We start from the raw sequence: 21,705 nt of genomic DNA on the forward strand, positions 1-21,705 counted from the left end.
CGTGCTATAGTCACTTGCAAAAACTGCTGATAATGAAATTACTGGTTTTTATATGCAAATGCTTTGATTTCCTGGAAGAGGGATGTACTGAAACTGTACTGAATTGAAGAAAAAACCTTTTGAGTTCTCTTTGCAGAGAAGATGTAACAGATATACAAGAAATGATATAAAGGCTTTTAAATGTTTGGCTTTCTTAACTTTTACAAATAGCTGTTGCTGTCTTCCTCGGGACAGACAAATGGAGAGAGTTAGGAATTGTGTTGTGCATGAGGGTTTCCTTTATCCCTTAGAGTTCCTGCAGCGCTTACCCTCGTTCATGTTGGGCTGGAGGATAGGATTTGACTTTGCCTGAGTTAAGAGAGAACTTTCCAGGAGCACCAGAGGCTCCCTGCAAAAAACCCACAGCAGGAGGTGGGATGGTGCTTGCACAGCTGTTTGTCACATCAGCAGTGTTGGCCTTTGAGACCATGATTGAGCAATTCCATTAACTCGCGACTAACACTTTGTTTTCCCTTTCATTAAAGTGTCAAGACCTTAACATTTCTCTTGGAAACCATTTGGGAGTTGTGGGGGGAAGAGGAGGAGAATGGTTTAGTTGTGCTTGTTTGTTCGGTAACAGATGTTCGGTGCTTACAGCCCCCGAAGGGAATTCTGCCAATACAACGTCTCTAACTGTGCAATTCCAATGCTCTTTGGAATGTTAAACTTCTGCCAAGATCTCCATTCCTTTCAAGGAAGGAGAGGCACTAACTAGCAGTAGAATGCACTACACAAGACATGAGTAGTGAACGTTGGGTACCTCAGTTACAGTGTTACTGGTGCAAACTTCTTTTCACTTGAAAAATGTCAGTGGTTTTTAAGAAGGGCTTTTTCTTGTGTGAGAGGAAAAAGTTCCACAGAAGTCTATTTCCAATTATAATTCCTCTATTTTTTTTCAAGGTCTGTTTCATAATGAAAAATTTATGATGCGAGAATTGGGAAGATTTTTGTAATAATTTAGGAACGCTGTATACTGAGTTTTAGTTTTCAATACAACAAATCAGTGATCTGCTTGTTGGTTTTGGGTATTGCTAAGACACATAGAAGTGTTACTTGTAATTGATACACAACTTCAACTCACAATATTCAGAATGGTAATTGTATTTGAACTGGGTAAATAATCACCACTATTTTTAAAGGAGTATTCTTCCAGAAGTATTTGCAGTCTACAGTTTGGTGGTTAACCTTAGCTTGGTGTTCAGGCATGTGGCTAAAAAGGTAATATATGAACTGCTGCTTGATATGCTTACACAAAAAAAGTAGATTAAATAAGGCCAAACTTAATACTAATTGGGTTTTTTGTTTTGTTTTTTTCCATTTTAATGTAGTTCAGCTAAAGTTATTCATGGATAAAACTAGATCTCTTTCAAATTAGTGAAATGTGATTGAAATATGAAATAAGTGCTTAGACGCCTGAAATCTGGAGGGAGAGGCTCAGGTGCTGACTGTGGTATTTATATTTTAAATTAACTATTCTGGAGTAAGTTATGGATTTTGGTGTTTCAATCTTTTTTTCCAATATTTAAACAAAGCCTTTGCATATGTCAACATCACTTTAAGGAAAATGAAATTCAACATTAGCGTTTAGTTTTCATGGTAACAAATCTCTAACATACCCTAAAGAGCTCTGGCACTGCTCACAGTGTTCAGGGTTGTTTGTCTTGTATATTCAAACAGCACTTCTGGGAGTAGAAAGTAAAATCTTAATTGTTTCTGTTTGAATACAATGAAATGAAATAAAATACTAAGTCCTTTACTCCAAACAATTTATGAATTAATAATCAGAGCATTTCTTCCAGAAAATGTGACACTGTTTCATTGGAGTGTCACATACCATGAGGATGATATTAATGGGTCACAGGTCTTTCTGTAATTGGATTTCCAGTTTGAATCTAGGCCTGACAGGTTTGATCATGATTAAAACTAGTTGTTGTGTAATCATGGATTAGTTGATCTTACCTGCTCTTACATGCAGTAAGCAAAGTGCAACCTCTGTCAGCAGGGAAGCTGAGGTTGGGCAGATTTCTGCTGGAACCCAGCCTGGAATGTCTGTACAGGTGGGGTTTTACACCAGAAGAACAGAAATAATTCATGTGATGCTCAGACAATGAAGGCAACTCAATTTGTTTCCACTACATGCAACCACTTTGTAAAGCACAACTGCTAAACAATTTTGTGGACACATTAGGAATCTTTTCATAGTGCAGTTGAATATCGTACTGTGGAGTTTGGCCGTGATCTCTGAGGTTGGTTTTGGGGGCTGAAAACAGAATGAGTCAAGTGTTTTCACAACTCATTTAAAAGATTGCTTTTTTTCCTGTTTCCTTTCCAAAGTCCTCTCTCCTCCCTAGCAGCTCCCCTTCTCTTTCCTACCTCTGCTCCCCTAGCAGCTCCCCTTCTCTTTCCTACCTCTGCTCTCTTTGTAAATTCTCTAAATCCTTTCAGCTAAGGTGCTGAATTACAAAATTTGAACACATGAGTTTGAAAGCCTAGTTATAGAATTCTGTTACTCAGAACAAAGGCCAGACCATGCTGAAGTGACAGCAGAGCACCAGATACTCAGTGGACAGTTTCAGTTTGCATTTCTTTTGTATGTTTTACACCACAGTTCTCTATTTATTGTTTCCAAGTTTTTACCGTGTATATGTAGTTCAGATAATGTGCTATATACCTTAAATTAACCAAAGCAGATCAGCCAATCAGACATTCATAATTTACTAGAAATCTGAAGCCGTTTCTATTTTTGCAGGAATGCTTCACTCGTGGTAGAGAAAAAACCTTCCCCATGTTTCTGTAGCACCTGCAAAGAAATTGTTCTCTTGAAGCAGTTCAGCAAAAACTGAGATTTGCTGTGATGTAAATCTCTGAAAAGTTCATTCCCACAAAAAAAAAGAGATAAGAAAAAAATCACTATGCAAAATCACAGTTCATAGTATTTTAAAAATATTTAGTCATTAAAAAAATTTAGTTTACCAGTGGTACTTGTTAATGTGAAAATATCAACACTGTATTCCCACACTTCTGGTGCGTAATAATTACAATTTTTTAAACAGTCTGTTTAGATTACTTAACTCTTGTAGGTAATGTAGGAACAATGCATGTAGTTGTGACATGTCTTAGTCTGGAAAGGATGTTAGCAATAGTAGAGGAATTGGCAGGCCTCCTTCACACTTGGTGTAGAAATTGTTCTGTGCTATAAGATGTACATGCCCTGGCTTGAATGCAGCAGATAAATAATCAAGGAGCAGCACACAGCCATGGTAATGTAATACTTAGAGAGAATACCCCAATTATATGTTTTGACATAGGTCACAGGGTTGGTTAATGGGAAGATATTGTCCTTGGTTTTTCAATAATGCAAATGAGAAAAATAGTAATTAAGATAGAGATGAAATAGGAGGTATCTTTACTTTTAAAAATTATCCTTTGAGAGAGGAATCCTCATTCTGAGTATAATTTTACCTGGATTTTTTGATGTACAGTCAGTTGTTGAGCGATTGGTTTTGTCCAAACAATAGTAATTGGAAAGAGATGCTCTCTTGAGCTCAGGCTAGAAGGCTTTGGCGGCTGTTTATTCTACTGCTCCTGTTCTGTTGTTGTCTAAACTTCCCCTGCTCTGATCCTGCCCCTCCAGGTTCTGTTCTGTTTTGCAAACTCATGGTTCATGACCAATTCCTGCCTGCCACCAAAGCTTTGAAGAACAGTGTGTGCAGGCTTGCTTTGATCTCAGAAATCCACCCAGGCTAAAATAATTTGGGAAATAACAATGAAGAGAAGCTGACAGGGCTTTGTTGGCATAATAGTTTATTTATAGAGTTTTGTTCTGTTTTAGTGGAAGACAGCCTATTATGTACTAATTAAGTATCTTATTACACAGTTTATAAAAAGAATGAGAGGGGGAAGGCTGACAATATTTGGAGCACATTTAAGGATAATTGGAGAGGTCCTGTGTTGTGTTTGATACTTGATTTGTTGTTTTTAAAAACACAGCCCCACAAGCTAATACACTCACATACATTGTTAACCTTGGTGCTAAGTTAACTGATTTTTGGTCTGGGAGTCATAGCAAGGAGCTCTTTCCAAGCTGTGTAGTTTATTTCCATTTTTGTCAGGATACACACTGAGTAAGCTTCCAGCCACCATCTGGTAATGCGTGTGAGTAGAGAGCCTCAGTAGCAGTAAAAGAGGCTGGCTGTGCCAAGGCTGTGACTGGGAGCTTAGTTAGAACATGCCAACACCTGTGCAGGGGACTGTTCTTATCAGCTGTGTCAGCTACTCTGCAAGGCTTCAGACTGGCTCATGTTTTATACCTTTTGAGGTGGTCCTTTTCTGTTTCTTTGTAATAAAAAGTTTGGGTTTTTAAATAATTTATAAACATCAGGAAAGCTTTTAAAATAGAGATTTGGAGCCATCAGTGTTGTTCCTGGCATTACAAATCCTGGATTTTTACTTTTAAAGATATTTTTACTAATTGAATTGATTCATTGTGAATTTCCTGTCAGAAGTAAATTACTACAACAAAGGTAATGAGAGGAAACAAGAAAAGGGTAACCTTTTTGTCCCTCTTTGCAGCCAAATGTATTTGAACATCACTTTAGTATGTCATTGGATTGTTCCAGTCATGGCGCAGCTGAGATTTGATTTTATTAGTGATGTCTTTCTGGTGAGTCAGTATCAACTCTAATTTGGCTATTATTTTTAGCTACACGCATTTGTGCCTGTGAGAGGTTGATGTACTTGTAGTCTGCATTGGCTTCTTACAGCTGTGCACCCAATCCCTGAAGGCCATTTACCAAGGGGTTTTAACCTTTCAGGTTTTTTTTCCTCAAAATAGGTCCATACATTTAGCAGTGATTAGTATTTCAAGCTCTGCGAAGGTGTCCAGGTTCCCTGTCATTGAAGTTAGTAGGAATAGGTCATGGAATCACGGAGTGGTTTGAGTTGGAAGGGACATTAGATGCCTAAATGCTTTTGAGAATTTAAGGTTTATATGATGAGATTGGGCTGATATGATGCCTGATAAATTTTCTGAGCGTAAATAGCAAGCTTCTGTTTAGAGTCAGCCGTCCTTACATACTGTTGCACTGTAAAGGTTAATTTTCTCTGATAATTAGTATCATAATAATCAGTTAAACAGATCTGATGTCTTGTTGCCAATGACCAGGTTCCAATTTCCTGTCCCTATTTTCTTTTCTCCCTTCCCCTTTCATTCTTTGCAGAGGAGAATCCATTTTTCTGGTGGTACTTGTTTTCTTCTGGGATGATGAGGTGAGTAGGATGGCCATGGGTTCAAATCCATCTTCAGTGCCGGGGCAGCTGGATCTGCATTAGCATGTGTGAGACACAGGATCTGCTGGCTCTTAGATCAGTATGTTCCATGAAATCTTTTCCCGTTCACTCCAGAGTAGATGACAATTTCTGGGAAAAATTTCGAGTTTGTGAGGATTCTTACAGAATCCTCACAGCCTTTCTACATCTGAGACAGAATGCTGCTGGAATTGTAGAGGACTTTCAGTGTAAGACTTGGTACCAGGGAAAGAACTAGAAGAATTTTAGTCTTGATAGTCTTTCTGGTTGGTGTGTTAGTAACTGAATGTAGAATAGGTATTTTTGTAAGAGGTTTCTTAATTTTAAAATGTGTTTTATTTTGAATGTTTTTATTCTGAGTAAATAAAATAGTTTTAAGGAGCTATTGGTCAGAATATAATCCTGAGAGAATGGTCAGAGATGCCATAATCCCTTTTTTGAAATTCATTACCCAGTATATATTAAAGGTAAGTTTTTTTCCACTCCTGAAAAGGGGTGTTTGCCTTTAATTGTGGGAATAATAGAAATTGAGAGGAATGATGTCTGATGTGTTTGGGAGCATTAGTTTATGTAGTTGAACTGAAGTCACGAATGCGCCCTCTGTTTTCTTCCATAGCACAAAAAAAATAGGGTCTTTAATATCTAAGAAATTGCCAGTGTAATTCCAGTAAATTCTCAGCCTGGTCTGGAGGCAGAGTATTACTGAATTTTTCATCAGTTAGGAACTGGAAGTTGGAGACTTTATTAGGATTTCCTTCAGGGCAAGTACAAAGGGAGTGGTGCAGTTTATGGCTTAAACAGGACAGGCCTTGTATCTGATGTGCAGTAATAGCTGTGATCATGTAGGAAAGTAGTTGTTTAAAAGCAACTTTAAATACTTTTAGTAACTGCAGTTCCTTTGAGTAGAAAATGTGATGATGATTTTCCAGTTTTACTCTTGCCAAATACTGCCTTCAGTACCTGCACAGGGGAGGCAGAAGCACAGGAACAACAAATGAGGTGTTGATGTGACAGCTGAGGGTAGAAATGAAAGATAAAAGAAGGAACTGCAGGTGAGGCAGACCACTTTGAAATGCATGTTAGTGGGAGTGGGACTGAAAATGGGAAAGGTGGCAGAGTGGGAAAGGTTGGTCTCTTTGTGCATAACTGGAATATTTATGTTCCACAGAATTTTGCATGTAGCATATAAGTACCTAGGAATGCATGGAAGCTGGAAAGGAAGTCAGAGTGAAAGTTTGGCAAGAACATCGCAGGTGACTGTGAACTGCAAGTAAAGAAAGCATGAGGCAATGATACAGATTATAGATGATAAATAAAGGGAGAGAAGATGATGATTTAGCATTTTAGAGGACAGAAAATAGAGGGGAAAAAAAGGCAAGTTAATTTGTGTGTGGAAAGGGGTAGTGGAATTTGTGTGTTGTGAAATCAATGAAGAATGATAGGATTTCTCATACAGGGAGAACGTTGACAAGGGAAATGTAATTTGCTTACTCCTGTCCACTTGGGTTTGCTCTAAAGAGAAATGTGTTAAGGTGGCTTGTTATCCTAAAGCTTTTACTAAAGTCACAGAGAAGGGTGCCAAGAAGATGAGGTAGGAGCTGGACATTTACTAAAATAGGTTATTTCATGCAGTACAAGTTGGAGTGAAATTCAGATTTAGAATTAATTACATTTCTGTGTGTGTTATTGCAGTGGATAAGGGAGAGTCCTCCCTGCTCAGGCACATTCAAAGGGCACTTAGCCATAATTGTATGGGCAGGGAATCAGGGATCAAGGGGAGGATTTGAGCCTCTGTAGGTTCTCAAGAATTGGGAAGGCTAAAGAAAAAGCCTTTGCTAGAGGAGTAGATGGAGGAAACAAAAGTAATAATTTAAGATACAAGGATAGTTAAAATAAATTGAAAGGGTGCTTTCCTAAAAAGGTGGGAGACATGCCCTGTTCTCACCATTTACTTGTTTGATTTTTCTTTCAACTGATTTTGTGTGCTGCTAGGCCCTGTGTGGCCTGCTGCAGAATTCCTTGGAGTGTTTGCTTCTAAGGCTGCTTCTTCCCACTAGCATCTCATTCCTCTTACCTCCAGATAGTCTTTAGTTTTCCTAAAACAATTTTTATCCAGAGTTATCTCTAGTAATGGCTCCAGTAATGAATTAGAACGGGTGGGTGCAGCCTGTGATCAGACAAATGGTCAATTTTTTTGGGTGTTGTTGGGCTATGTCCCTTTCTGTTGTAGACTTCTGGTGGTGTCTCTTCAAGCATCAGGCTCAAAACTGTGGTCAGTGAATGCTGTGGGGTTTTACCCACTTGTGTCTCAGTCCTGACTGTCCCATCGCTCTGAGTCCACATAGGAATATCGATACATAGCAGTCTTAAAAATTAATAAAGCATGTTCTTCACACTCATCCTGTGCTGTAGCTACTGGTGAGTGAAATTTGACATCTCCAATAAAAGCTTTGTAGCTGTTATGGCAGTGGCCGAGTGCCTAAATTTAGAGTGAAATTGCAAGTTGTCTTGAATCTGTCCATGGATGGACGGTTGGGGAGAATTGGTTTCAGAATTTCCCTCTGACTTGGCCAGAGAGGATGGAGCAGGGAACTGCTGTGTATGAACAGGTTTGGAGAGAGACCAGAAAAAAGACAAAATAGCCCCATCTGAGAATTGTGTGGGTTTGAGGGGCTAATGGTAATAAAAAAGCAATAAACCCACTACTTATGTTCTTATTAAGGATATATGATTTTGAATACAGAAAAAGAACAGATCAATTGGGTAAAAAAATGCTGTTTTTCAGAGTAAAACTCATTTTAGGGCCCCATGCCATCTGTCCTAACCCACATGAACAAATTGCTGTTCTATTGAGAGTACATGGACTAGGTTTCAAGAATTGAATAAAATCTTGTAGTTTCTGCTATCCCACCTGAAAGCTCAGTGTTTCAGTTTTGTAACTTGGGAGTCAGGTGGTGATGAACTTACTCTGTTTTTTTGACTCCTGTTGTAAGGTCTCAGTGTGATTGTGCCAGGAATCTGTGGTTACTTTCAAGACTATATTTAAAAGTAAAACGTGACTCAAGAAATGGAGAAACAGAATAAGAGAGAGAACTGAAAACTATATATAATTAGTACTAATATTAATGCAAATTATCCTATGATTGTGGAAGATACAGTTGTGGAATTGTACAAAATCAATGTAAATAATGTTACTAATATGTTCAAGTCTGACATGAAGCCTTAAATGGAGAATAATCATATGTATTCAGAGAGGTTTTTTTTGTATTATAAACTATTCAGCATTTTTATATGTGACTTGGAGGAAAAAAAGAATCTCAAAAATCTGATTTGTGTTTGATTTAGAGTTACTGATAAATTTATCAAGTGACACACTGGTGAGGTTTTATTCCATGAAGAGACCAGGAAAATGAGGAGGGGAAGTCTGGATCACTTGGTAAACGAAATAAAAGTAAAAATATACTTTTTTACTATTACTTTTAAAGTTCAGAGAGTCATAGAATAGTTTGGCTTTGAAGGGACCTTTAAAGGCCATTTAGTCCAACCCCCCTACAATGAGCAAGGTAATCTTTGACTGGAACAGGCTTAATTAGGGCATTCTTCATCATTGCCTGTGACAAAGGGGACAAAATGTACTCTTAATAGCAGTATTTACTTAGCAGATAGAAGCAGAATAGAATTTAGTAGATGGAAATTGAATCTAAGGACGTTCTGGGTTAGAAATAGAGTTGCTTTTTAATAGAGAATGTAGTTAGGCATTTCACAAATGCACTGGCAGTTACAGTCAATCCTTCAGTCTTGAAAAAACCGACAATTTCTAAATAATGGGGTTTTTTTAAAGCTGTGTCTAGCTAAAGTAGAAATGTAATTCAAGGATGTGGAGAGGCCTGGGTTTTATGTGGTCCAGAAACAATTACAGAAATTTTGGGTCTGATTTCATAATCTGCCTTGCTGAATCTAGAGCAGACTGACTTCCTCACACCTTAAGGCACTTTTTAGCAGTTTCAGTTTCACTGCTGGCATGTTTGTGAAGTCAGCCTGGCAGTATCTCTTTCATATTCTGCTGTATCCACTTCCTGCAGTGCTGAAAATATTTATGGTGATTCAGTGATAGATCACCAGCCCTATCACTGTTTGATAAAGTACTTATTGCTTACAAGTCCAGTAATCAATTAATTAGCTCTTTATTATAAAGAATCAGTTTCTCTGCAGTATTGACAAGCTGAGAGCTTTGTACCTGCATGTCAGAGTACTCTTACAGCTTTGTTTTCATTATTTCTGATTATGTGGAGCTTGGGATAATGGTTACTGGCTGTCCTGAAACGGAGTCAGGATGATGAACTGCCAAGGGGGGGAACGTGGATGGCAACTGTAACGCATAATTGCAAATAAATCAATAACTAATGGCTGCTGAATGTGTTTACCAGTTCATTGTAGTGATGTATGGACCTCTGTAAACCCTGTGTGCCTTATAACAGTTATTGAGATGATTACAGCGGGTGCTTTGGCCCTGGCAGAAATTAAGTGTATCCAGGCTACTGAGAATGTACACACAGTTTCTGAGCTTTCTGACAGTGCCTGAGAAGCAGAATAGTAATTTGAGGAAAAATGAAACTTGTGTGTTAACATTTGGGAAGTTAATGAAAGAATGGCAAAATTTAGAACTTACTTGCACCTCTAGTATCTATGTTTGGATATTACTAGTGGTAGGGAGAGCCTTTGGGAGCAGTTAGTTTTTTCTTGTTAGAAGTGCAGGTGAGATCATGTCAAAAGAAATCATTACAAAAAAGAGTTCTCCCACAGTCTTTCATAGTACATATTTTAGGAGTAAAATCAAAATGAATGCAGATGAGCTGTCCTCTGGAACATCTGTAGATGAATGGATAGTCTTGTATTGCTTGTACTGAAGTTTGCTTGGAGAAAATCAAGGAAGCATCTAGATTTTTTAGTTGTTTCTACAGAAGGATACTTCTGTGGTAGAGAAATTCATGTTAATCACTATGAAAATTTGAAAAAATATATATATAAAAAAAGACAATATCACAACATATTTTGGAGTATGTCAGAAAACTGAAGTAGCTTGATGTCTGTCATTTAATCAGCATTGCCTCTAACGTGATGAATTGTGTGGCATATGCAGAATGTGCTGCTGTAGCTTAAAATATTGCTGACATTTAATTGCACCATAATCAAAATTTAAATCTACAAAATAAAATTATAATTGGAAGAGGTTTCTATATTTTATTGCACTGTTGTTTATTTTAACATTGATCATAAATGTAGTTGCTTTTCAAACATAAACCTTTTAAAGGAAGGGATAGGGAACGTCTTTGGGAATAGTATTTGGTTATTTGTGACTTAGAAAAAAGCCATGAAAATCGATTGCATGCCTCATATCATGATAATTTATTTCACCATGTTCCTAGATGTTCTTTTACTTCTCCTTGGGAAATGATCAAGCTGAGTTTTGTAACAGTGTTTGCAGTTGTTTGTGCAAGATTAAGTTATATACATAGCTGTGTGTACATCTCTGTTGTATGAACATATTGTTTAATTATCTGTGAGACATACTATACTATTTTGAAAAACAAACAGGAACATGTGCTGTTGTTATGATGTGGTGATGAGATGATGACAAGAATCAGGGCAACACACTGGAAATTACTACCACTAAAATAATACTGAATTTATTCTTTCACATGTGATAAACTTATATTCATAATTGCTGTTAATGGTAACCAGAAGTAGATATGTAAAATCTGGGCATATCAGTACCAGTATAGACTTTGTATCTTTGAGTTGTAATAATTTTAAATTAAGAAATTAATTTCAATTGCACATATTAAGCTCAATTCCCGCTGTGAGGGAGTAGTAAATTAAAAGTTGGGTGATCATTATATCACTTTCTTGAGACTGTAGCTGAACTTAGCACTCAGAATTAATGTACATTCGTGTTCTGGAATAATTTGCTGTGACTCTTCATTCACCTTGTCTCTGCAGAGACTGTTGGTCATGCAATTTGCTGTGACAGAGAAGAGTAATTAAAATAAGGAGTTAAAATACTGATGGTGATGATGTAGCTGGGATGGTAGAAGTGTTGGAAGAAGGCTGCATGGGGTATTTCTGCACAGCGTAGATATCCTTATGAACACAGAACAGGTCCTCAAGGAAAGTGGGAGATTTTTCAAGGGTAGTTCCTTCTCTGGAGAAATTATCTATTCATATTTATAAAGCTTAAGGCTTTGTCTTCCACTCACTGTGGGTGCAGAGCATGTTAAACCTACTCCTTGTTCTACGGTCAGTCTTGAGCAAGGCTCAGGGAGCTGTTTTGTGTTTCTCTGGTCACAGAGTCCCAGAATGGTTTGGGTTGGAAAGGATCTTAAAGCTCATCTCATTCCAGCCCCTGCCATGGGCAGGGACACCTTCCACTATCCCAGGTTGCCCCAAGACCCATCCAGCCTGGCCTTGGACACTTCCAGGCTTGTCCTGTGACTCCAAGCTGTCAGTCCTCTGGGCAGCCGTGCAGCTCACTGGGCAGCTGCCTCCAGTGCACAGATTATGTTCCAGTCCCCACACTGGAGTGTCATGTTCATCCTTTACAGCATCAGCCACAGCTGTGTTGCTTTAAACTGAGAAATGTGATTTACTTGGGCAATTGCGAGGAAGTGTTAAAAGTTTTAGCAGAAGCTAAAACACTGCAGTAGTTTTATTTCTGTAGTGTTGGGCAGTATGCTTGGCATAGAGTAAGTTTTTTCATTTTATACTGTTACTTTCTGAAATAGTGGTGATAAAGTCAAACAAGCCCTAGTGCTGTAAACTGGAAGAAAGCTGTTGCATTTCAGTGATGAATCTTTCTATAATTGTTATCTTCCTCTTACTTTTTCAAACCTCTCTGATTATTAATCATATCTGGCTAATCAAATCTGGTTTTAACAGCTGCAGTAAAAGAAACAAAACTAGTGAAGTGCGGCAGCTTTAAGTTTATCCTTTTGATAGTAGGAAATAATTGCAGTGTATTTATCCCTGAGTGCTAATGAGAGCTGTTGTCCAAAAGTGATTAAGTGTCTGTGGCACAGTTAGATATTGAGTAGTAGAGCTTTCTAGTTTTTTATTACATAGGCAATGGCTTGACTTGATGTGGGAGAGCCTTAAAACTGACATTGTCAGGAGCAATTTCAAGTGCAAATTTACTGTTAGCACCAGTTCACAAACTGTCTGAGGAGCTACACTAGCCCTGAATTTGAAGACAGAACAGTTTTATGATTGCTTTTTTAATTAATCGGGCTTTTACTACCTATTACATATTATCTTCATGTTTATTTTATTAAAAAAAGGAAAAATTTTCAGGGTTATAAACTGAATAAGTAGGAGTTATGTGGCCACAACCTTTGTAGCTGAGTTTTATGGATTTTTATTAGCAAGCCAAGCAAGATGGAGCAGGCAATAAAAGTTTTACTACGCTCTCCTGCTATTGCTTTCAACTTCCTTTCCTTACATTTCAGATGTTTATAGAATAATTGTGGTCATGATTAACATAGTAAAATAATGTGCAAATGTGTTGTATTATGGTTACTATAGACATTGGAGCATTTTGAAATTGAGTTGTTTCAGTATTAATTGTGCAACAGTGCCTACTGACTGTTTCACTGATGCATTATGCCCAGTGAGTGCACTAAATACCGTCATTTCTTTCATACTCTGCTAGAAAAGGATACCCTGTCCCTTCAACTGCAGAAAATACGAAAACAAAGTAAAATCATGCTCAGCTACTATATTAGATGTCAATTTTCTGTCACTCTTGCAGCAAAACTTTTAATATTAATTTAATACTTTCTTGCTTAGCATTTGGTTCCTTCTGAAGCCACCTACCTCTAGTGCCTCAAAGCTGAGCTACTCAGAGAACACACTGTCAGGATTTTCTTGAGGAAAGAGGTAAACAGGAACAGATTTGACTCTTTCTTAATTTACTTTGAAACCTTAAATAATTTTAAGTATAGTCAACAAAAAGTAAAATGGGGTTTGAAAATCTCATACTACAGTTTGCTGCTTAAGTGTTTTTGCTTATTTGATACACTTTATTTCTGGTAGTCTGAGGAGCAAGATTCATTCATTGTCAGCAATTACAGCCAAGAGTATTTTCATTCTTATTTATATGTGTGTGTTTTAGGAATGCCTTGTTTATTTTCACTTTTTGAATGTATGGATTCTTAGTAATCCTTAAGTGGTTTTGAAAGTTGGGACAAAAACTGAGTGTAAAACTCAAGCCCTGTTGTGGAAACGATGTATTTCATAAGTAGTTTCTGAGTACACCCACTGATTTCCATGGGACTGCTTTGATATTTAAAAACTAAAATATGGAAATTTTAATATATCAAAACATGTTTAAAATGAAAATAGACAAAACATGTTCTCCATAATGTAAGTGTATCAGATTTTTCAGGAAGAATAAGCAAACAATTACTAACATTCTCTGTAACTTTGAATAAAAAGAGAATTTCAGTGGTATGTCAGTACAGCTATCAGTGATTAGTGCAGTACTCTTTCTAACTACAGAAAAAGAGACAATGCTGATTCTTGGGTGAGAATTGAGAATAGAATATTTCCTTGAAAATATTTAGTGATACAAGTTAGGCTGTCTTCCTGAGTCTTGGACATAGACAGTAGCTGTACCCTAAGAGGAATTAAATTTTCATTACTTCCCATTTCTGAATAAATGTCTAGTATTTGCTTTTTAAATTGAACGTATGGATGCACCAGCACCTGTGACTGGGCTCCTTGTGCGTGTCTGAACTGCAGTTGTAGAATGACCTTGACAGCTTTCAGATTGGAGCTGCTGATGATAATGGTCATTAATTTTTGCAAAAAGAAAAGGTTGCTCCTTCTCCTCCCTCACTGGAAGACTTTGAATCACTAATTTGTTGTCTGATGGGCTTTGCCTCACTGAAGATTGCACTCTTTTCTTTCAGAATTAAAGTAGCAAGGTTTGAGCATGTTCATGGTTATGGAGTGAAGCTGCTGCTCAATTGACTTCAGTTTTTAACATCTTGAGTAAGGAGAAACTTAACACTAGCTGTAATAATGATATAGACAAGGCCAAGCTGTGATTTAGACAAACTGATTTGGATGTTTTCTATTAAACTCTACTACATTTTTCTCAGCTGTGAGATGATTTAGATCAGTTCCACTTATCTATTCATTGCCTTCTGTATGTTTTGACAAATGAGTCTCTTGTGTCTTTCTCGAGGAAAAAGAAAGCTGTAGACTTGCTCTGAAGAGCCCTGCTGTTGGAATAGAAAAGGCAGTCTTACTGGAAAAATTCAGGACAGGACAGAAACCTGGTATTTCTAATAGCTTTAAGGGTAAATTTTCTTAATTGCTTGACAGTTTGCATCAAGACAAGGGTTTTTTATCCTATAAGGGAAAATTGAGGAATGGTTTGAGATTGAGAGGATAGGAGTTCAGTTTACAAGCTGTCCTATAGAAATTCAGCTTGATCTGGGGTAAATCACTGAATCCTCTTATGGTTCAGGCTCTTAAATTAAAAGGGGAAAAAAAACAACCAAAAAATCCCAAACAAAAGAAAGGCAAGCTCTTCTCTTCTGGTTTATTTTTTGTATATGAACATGTGAGGTCTTAAGGCATGAAATGCCTTTATGACTTCACACAATCCTGACTTCTGTAGCCTTCTGTCTTCTGATATTTTAGACAGCTGTGGAAATGCTGTGTGTAAATGGCCCAAGAGTCATGGCAACTTTTTATGAGTGTCTGATTGCTGCAGCTGTAATTTTAGATAACAGGGGAGCGAACTGTCAAAGGGACAGTTTGGTCAGGGACCAGGTACCACTTACCATTGTCAGTGACTGAGGACTTGCATTCAGAAGGGTTTTGCTTCACAGAGATCCTTCCTAGGACACTCTTTTGAATGTTCTGTTCCTTGCCTCTGATGATAGAGTAATAGGATATTTAATGTCACAGGCAGGAAGGGCAGTGCTTCCTCTTTTATATGGATGTGAGAGAGAAGCTTGGTAGTTTTTTATTTTTGTCATAGAACAAATGTCTCATACATAGGAGGAAAAGGAGTGAACAAAACCACAGGATATTGCTTTGGCTCCTTAGCACTCAGGATATTTCCCTGAATTTTGGCTTGCACATGGCCCTTGCCAATGCTGAAAGAACCTCAGACTTTGCAGTCAGTGCTTGCAAAAGTTTCACAAGCCTAGTTATGCAAGGTCTCGGCTTGTGTAATGGATTCTCTTCTACCCTTAGGATTTAGCAATTGGAAGTAACAGAATAAGGATTAAATAATGAAGCTTGGTTACCTAAATTTGTTAGGGGAGAGGAGATGTCTTCATATAAGCGTTATTGAACACTTCTGTTCTAGCAAGTTTTTAGGAAAAAAATACCCCATTTATTCCCCAGTGAGGAATATTTGTATCTGGGGAAAAAAGTCACACTGTGACTTCTACCTGGTATGTGCTGGGGAGCTGCTGAAATCAGCATTTCATCTGGCCATGACAAGTGATACCACTGTTCACGCTGGTGGGAACCATAGGTATGAATTATCTCAACTGAGGCCAAGTCTCCTGCTCTAGTTGAACACAGGATTACCACTGCAGAGGGTGGAAAAGCTCCAGTTTCAGAAATATTTCAGATCTTCACAATGGAGTTATAGAAAAACTAATATTTTTATATTATTCTCTTTGTACTTTATTTTTTGAATGTTACAGCAATCATTTACAGCACCATCTCCTGAAGTAGTATCTGGGGATTTTTCCCTACTGAAAAATGCAAGACTTTCTGTCACTTCTATTCAGAGAGTGTTGTCTTTCCTAGGCTTGTTTCACTCTGAAATGAGTAGGTCTGGTAGCATTTACTAATTGGTTGTGTTCCATGAAGTGAATGAGAACAATTTGCAAAAAGCGTGCTGATTCTATGCCTTTGTTAAGTTATAATCCTAGTTGTTCAAACTTGTAAATCTTGAAAGGTAGAATTTTGTAAGACAAGGAGTACAGAAAGCTTTCTAAGAGTTGCACAAAGGCACTGACACATATTGGGACTATATTTACCTTTAGTTAATATCTTTACTCATCTTCTTAGTGTGTGTGTATAATAAATACTTCAGACTTACCTTAATTGTTCCTAAATTTGGAAAATATATGGATTTTTCTTGAAACTGGCTTCAGAGACATTCAAGAATATTATGGCTGAGACACAATCAGAACTTGATATACAGTTGTATAAAAATGCAGAACTTTAGCCAAAAACACATTCCTAGCTGGATTAACAATGCCAGATTACTTTAATCTTTATTCTTTATGTATTTGTACTTGACATACTTATTTCCTAATTCTGAATGTTCCAGATTTTGCTAGTATCTGTGTTAAGCAAAGGATGATTTTGATCATTTGCTCTCCATGATTTTCAGATTCTGTCTTCCTTCCCAGTCAGAGAGGAAAGACTGTTGTCTGATATTAGTGAATATTGAAAGTCCCTGCTGTTCCATGGATTTTTGAGTGGTTTTTTTAGGCTGTGCCTGTGATTGAAGCCACAGTCCACTAAAAATATCTTCCAGGTCTTGGGTCTGGAATAGATGTGCTCACAGTGATCATTAAGTCATTAGCTTAACGATCTTCATAAGTTTGGCTTGGGTTACTAGCACCCTTGTAGGACAATGCAGTGTGTAGAGCTTCTGAAATGGAAGACAAACAGATATTCTTTTGCCACTTTGTAGTTGTGAACTTTGCTGTATGCACATTCCTACAAATTATCAGGAAACAGGATGGCTGCTATCAAGTTTAGTGCAAACAAATACTAGAAAGACGTAGTGGTTATCCCTGCTGGGTGTGTGCATTTTCAGATTAAAATACGGTGATTTTATTCCCTCCTTAATCTTCGTGTTTGATGGGCATTTTAAAGAGTGCCGCGATTTCAGTCTCCTCTAAAGCTTCTCACAGCACGATGTCCTAAAATGTTGCAAACAAAAACCATCAGGTGGGTCTTCAGCCAACTGTGGTGTCTTGGGAAGTGGTTCTGTAATGACTGGTGCAGTCCTTAAAATATATTGTGCACAGTTACCATCCTTACATTCTTTAATGACAGTCTATTTTTAATAAAGCTATTTAGCTTGGTTAATTAGATTTAGTAATAAATCTCCTAATCTGCTGATTAATCTTAGGAAATATCTTGGACCACACCAATGAAAAATGGGGGCTGCAAGATTGGCTACACATATTTTGACTTTTTATTGGCATTATACTTACAAGAAAGGTGTTTTGAAGAATACAGCAGCTCTGCCTCCGGATGCAACTCATGGAGCTAACCTCCCATGGAAAATAGGGATAGAAAACAAATAGGCCATGGAAAAATGGAAAATAACCCATGCCAGTAGTCTTGCAGAGGGGGTTGATACAAACCTTCCTTCCCAGTTCTAGTCCTGTGTTTTATGTCAGGTCAGTTATGTTAAATAGTAGGAATATAATTTGAAAAGAACTAATTATTAATGTTCAATTGTTCTGCCTGCAGTCAACTTTAACAATATGTATGCAAAATTAATAAAATCAGGACAGCAGCAATTAAAAAAAATATGAAAATTGAATAGAGGAGAAAAAACAGAGTGGAAAAATAAGATAAATTTGTTTTTTCAAAATAGTAATGTAAGAGATACATTGCGTGAAGTTATGCAGCATTTCTGAGAATTAATGATTTTGGTTTTCTGCAGGATTCAGAGTTTCCTGTTGATCCTGAAGGGACCCCAGACTTTGAGCATGCTAAGGAACACACTCAACCCATGAAATCTGGACAGTATCAACTGAGCAGCATTGTGAAGGTGCACGATTTTGCAGTGAGCTGGTAGGAACCATGAACAGTACATTAATTTTATTATGTATGTGTGGAGTTTTATTTTTCAGCAGGTCATTGAGAAGCATTTGTTGTAAGTAAATGTCTGAAAAATTACTGGCAGCAGTCAGGGGGACTTCCTTTCTGAAGGATGTGAAAGTGGAAAAACTGATCATGACATGCAGTGGGAGCATAAATACAGTAAAACCCCTGGGCAGAACTGTTTACAGATTGAGATTCATCTTTTATGTGGGAAGGATGGGATTTGGTTAATAGATACAAAAACAGAAACCAGAGATGAGTGTAAACTCGGGTTCCAGGAAACTGAATTATAGTGCTGAATATTTTTGCAATTTGTATTTGATTGCCGTTTATTCCCCTGGGTCAAAAATCAGAAGAGTTTAAATTTAGATTGGCTTGTAAGCAATGACATTTCAGGGCTTGCTAGCTGCAGCTGAGGAAGAACGAACCTAAAAATATTTTTCGAAAAAAGTAAATTCATAGCAAAGTTCTGACAATTCTGACACATTGACTAGCTTAAGTATATTTTTAAATTAATTAAAAAAAATCTTTACACATTTAATAACTGTAGTGCGAAGGTTGCAGACACTTGCTTTTTGGTCACCACCCATATTTTGCGGTAAAGAACCACCATAGTGCTGTGAGCTTTGGCCTCCCTGAACAGGATTCTGCTTAGTCTCCCAGATGCTCAATTTTAGTTTTTTGTCTGGTTTTGCATAACTTTTTCCCGAATTGTATCGTCATATTGGTCTAAGTATGAAAGAGAGCTTACAACTGGTGTCTCTGTGCTGCTACTCGGAGGAGGCAGTAGCAAATCCACCCAAATATTAGTGGGTTCTTTGGCTTCTCTGAAGGACACCAGGTTCATGAATAGTGTGTGTTTAAAAAAATACAAACCAGAAAGAAAACCATTCTGGAGAAGGAATACAATTCCACACTGGGGAAGATTTTCGGTGAATCAGGTGGAATAAACATCCAACTGTGACCCTTCCAGGCTGTAGCAGCACGTGCTGTTCCTGTATCATGGGCTGCAGAAGGCAAGGCTCAAGTCATCATTCCCTTGTTATTGTTTGCCTTGTTAAGTCTGCCTCTACCTGTAGAGAAAGCCAAGTTTGGGATGCAAAGTACTTCTGAATGTTGTTACAAACACTTGTGAATCTTAAACTATTTAATATGTAATTGAAAGTATTAGAAGCTCTGATCTAGTCAGGAAAGGACATCTCTAACAAAGTTTTTCCATTATTTTGAAGCTGAACAACAACAGGTAAATATGGTCATGTAAAACTTTTCCTTGTTTTCTTTATCTTTCTTGAATTACAGTTTTACATCATTTCTGTAGATCCTTGTATCCAGTGCTTCTAGTTATTGCTAGCAGAGATACTTAATGTGCTGGGAAATTCTAAGTATTTTTTGCAAGTGATAGCTGGATATCACACCTTAAGGACACAGTGCCACTTCAGCAAGCAATTTTCTAAAATGAAAATAAATTGGATGTCTTTAAACTTACTTGGAAACACTTCAGAACTTGCTTGAAGAAACAGCAACTACACTGAAAGAAAGCTGGCAGAGAGGATGTGTATTTAATTTTATATACTGAAAATATGACATTGACTTTCATGTAAAGATGTTCCTTTAAAGAAAATGAGAGTCTGGGATAATGCTCTGAAATTAACTGAAATGCTTCTTTTAAAAATGTGGTTATATAAAAGCAAGTAAAGAACAAAAGAATTTTAAGGTGTGGTTGAAACAATGTAAACAAACCAACTGAACTTTTCATTTGGTTAAAAAAGCCTCTGTGTACATGGTGGGGGCAGTTTCTACACATCTTTCTGTGTCTGAAAAAAACCCACTTAAAATAATACACAAAATAATATTTCAATTAATAAAATTTTTTTCCTACCTGAATACTGCTACTTCAAATCAGCCTTTTTAAGTGATGGAAAAGAGAGTCTGTCTTGTTTTTCTTGTTAATGCTAAAGGCTCTGTGGTAGCCTGCTTTGCCTTTTTTTGACAGTGTTTCCTACAAGTATTTTTTTTAACACCCTACTCAATTTCAAGCAAGTTTGACAGAGGAACAACAGACTCAGGAAGTCCTCAGGCTCCCATGTGTTTCAAGAGAACAGATTTCTGTTGAAGAAAAGGTCACTTTTAGGACTGTGGTGGCTGCAGGTGACTGAGAACTCAGAGAAAAGAGAAGTTGCAAATTTTTCAGGGGAAGAACTGCAAATGGAGCTCATACCTTATTACATGCTATAGGATCCAGTCTCAAGGCACACAGGTAATGCACACAGAGCCTGGGTTTTTAGTTTGACACAGCAGCTATTCAGTTCTGAATCTGGTTTTCCAAGAGGTTATTAAATGCATTAATCAAGATTTTTCAGAGAAGAATGACTTAGATTAAATTATCTGTGTAGGGAATTAAGTAAAAATAGCCCAGCTAAAGAAATTCTGAACTTTCACTAAATGTATTTCGAGTAACTATAATTGTCTGTCTGAGTTTACAGACACAAGGGAAAATCCGTATGCACTAGATGAAAATTAATTTTTTCTTGTAGTTCATAGGATAGATGGAAAACATTCTGTTGACTTATGAGACCAGATTTTTCTCACCAGAACGAGTATATCAAAAGGACAGAACAGAATCTGGTTTGTGTATGGGTATTACTGGGTTCTTTAACATTTCCTTAGGAACTGGAGCACCTGCAAATCCAAATTGACAGTTTACACAAGCTCACATAGATTAGTTCTTCAGACCTTCATCAGTATTCATTGCCATGCATGTTAGTGGAGGGGGAGGAAAAACCCTTGGGAAACCATGTTTATTTGCTGCTAAGCAGAATGATTCCCACTTTTCAAATCATCACATGGGCATTCCTTTTTCTGCATTAAATTCACATTGCTCCAGTGTCCTTTTAAATATCCTGGTGAATCTTACTGTGCCTACAAGAAGCACAGTAATAAGCTCTACAGTGGCTAAAGGATCTTCCTAATCTTACTTGTCCACTTTCCCCTCACTTGCTTTCTGCATCTTTGCTGTAACCTTTTGTATGGTTTCCCACGGAAAGTACCTCTGCAGTCACCACATGCAATGCTACATTGGTCGTGGTTTATCTTGTCTTCACTTGGGAAGAGAAAGATGCATACACAAACAGTGTTCAGTGCATTTTGAATGTTCAGCACAGCGTTGGAAACCAGGAAAATGCCAGATATTATTGTGGAGAGATGATTACCCAAGATGAAACTGAAAAAATAAGCAGTAATCATCTTGCCTTTTTTGGTAATTTTTAAAGATGTCATGGTCTTGCCTCCCTGCCTGCCTTCCTCCCTGCCTGCCTTCCTCCCTGCCTTCTTTCCTGCCGCCCCCCCTCCCCCCCAAATGGAGGTTACACCTCCTCCATTTAAATCTTATTTCCTGTTTATCATTGGCAGTCTCTGCGTTGATGCAATTACTCACAGTCAGAAGTGCCATAGAATTTGTAAATAGATGGCCTAATATAGGTG

General features: G+C 37.5%; 1 protein-coding gene across 3 annotated transcripts in view; it reads left to right on the top strand.

The window, feature by feature from the left end:
• SPAG16 (sperm associated antigen 16) overlaps positions 1–21,705 on the top strand; it is a 359,563-nt gene that overhangs the window by 32,167 nt on the left and 305,691 nt on the right. For all 3 annotated transcript variants that reach the window (XM_019291013.2, XM_019291011.2, XM_010407852.2), the window contains exon 10: positions 18,065–18,195. In XM_019291013.2, the coding sequence (XP_019146558.1) occupies positions 18,065–18,195 (131 nt within the window). The remainder of the gene's footprint in view (positions 1–18,064; positions 18,196–21,705) is intronic.

The sequence above is a fragment of the Corvus cornix genome, chromosome 7 (assembly GCF_000738735.6).
Source record: "Corvus cornix cornix isolate S_Up_H32 chromosome 7, ASM73873v5, whole genome shotgun sequence".
Classification (NCBI taxonomy): Eukaryota; Metazoa; Chordata; class Aves; order Passeriformes; family Corvidae; genus Corvus; species Corvus cornix.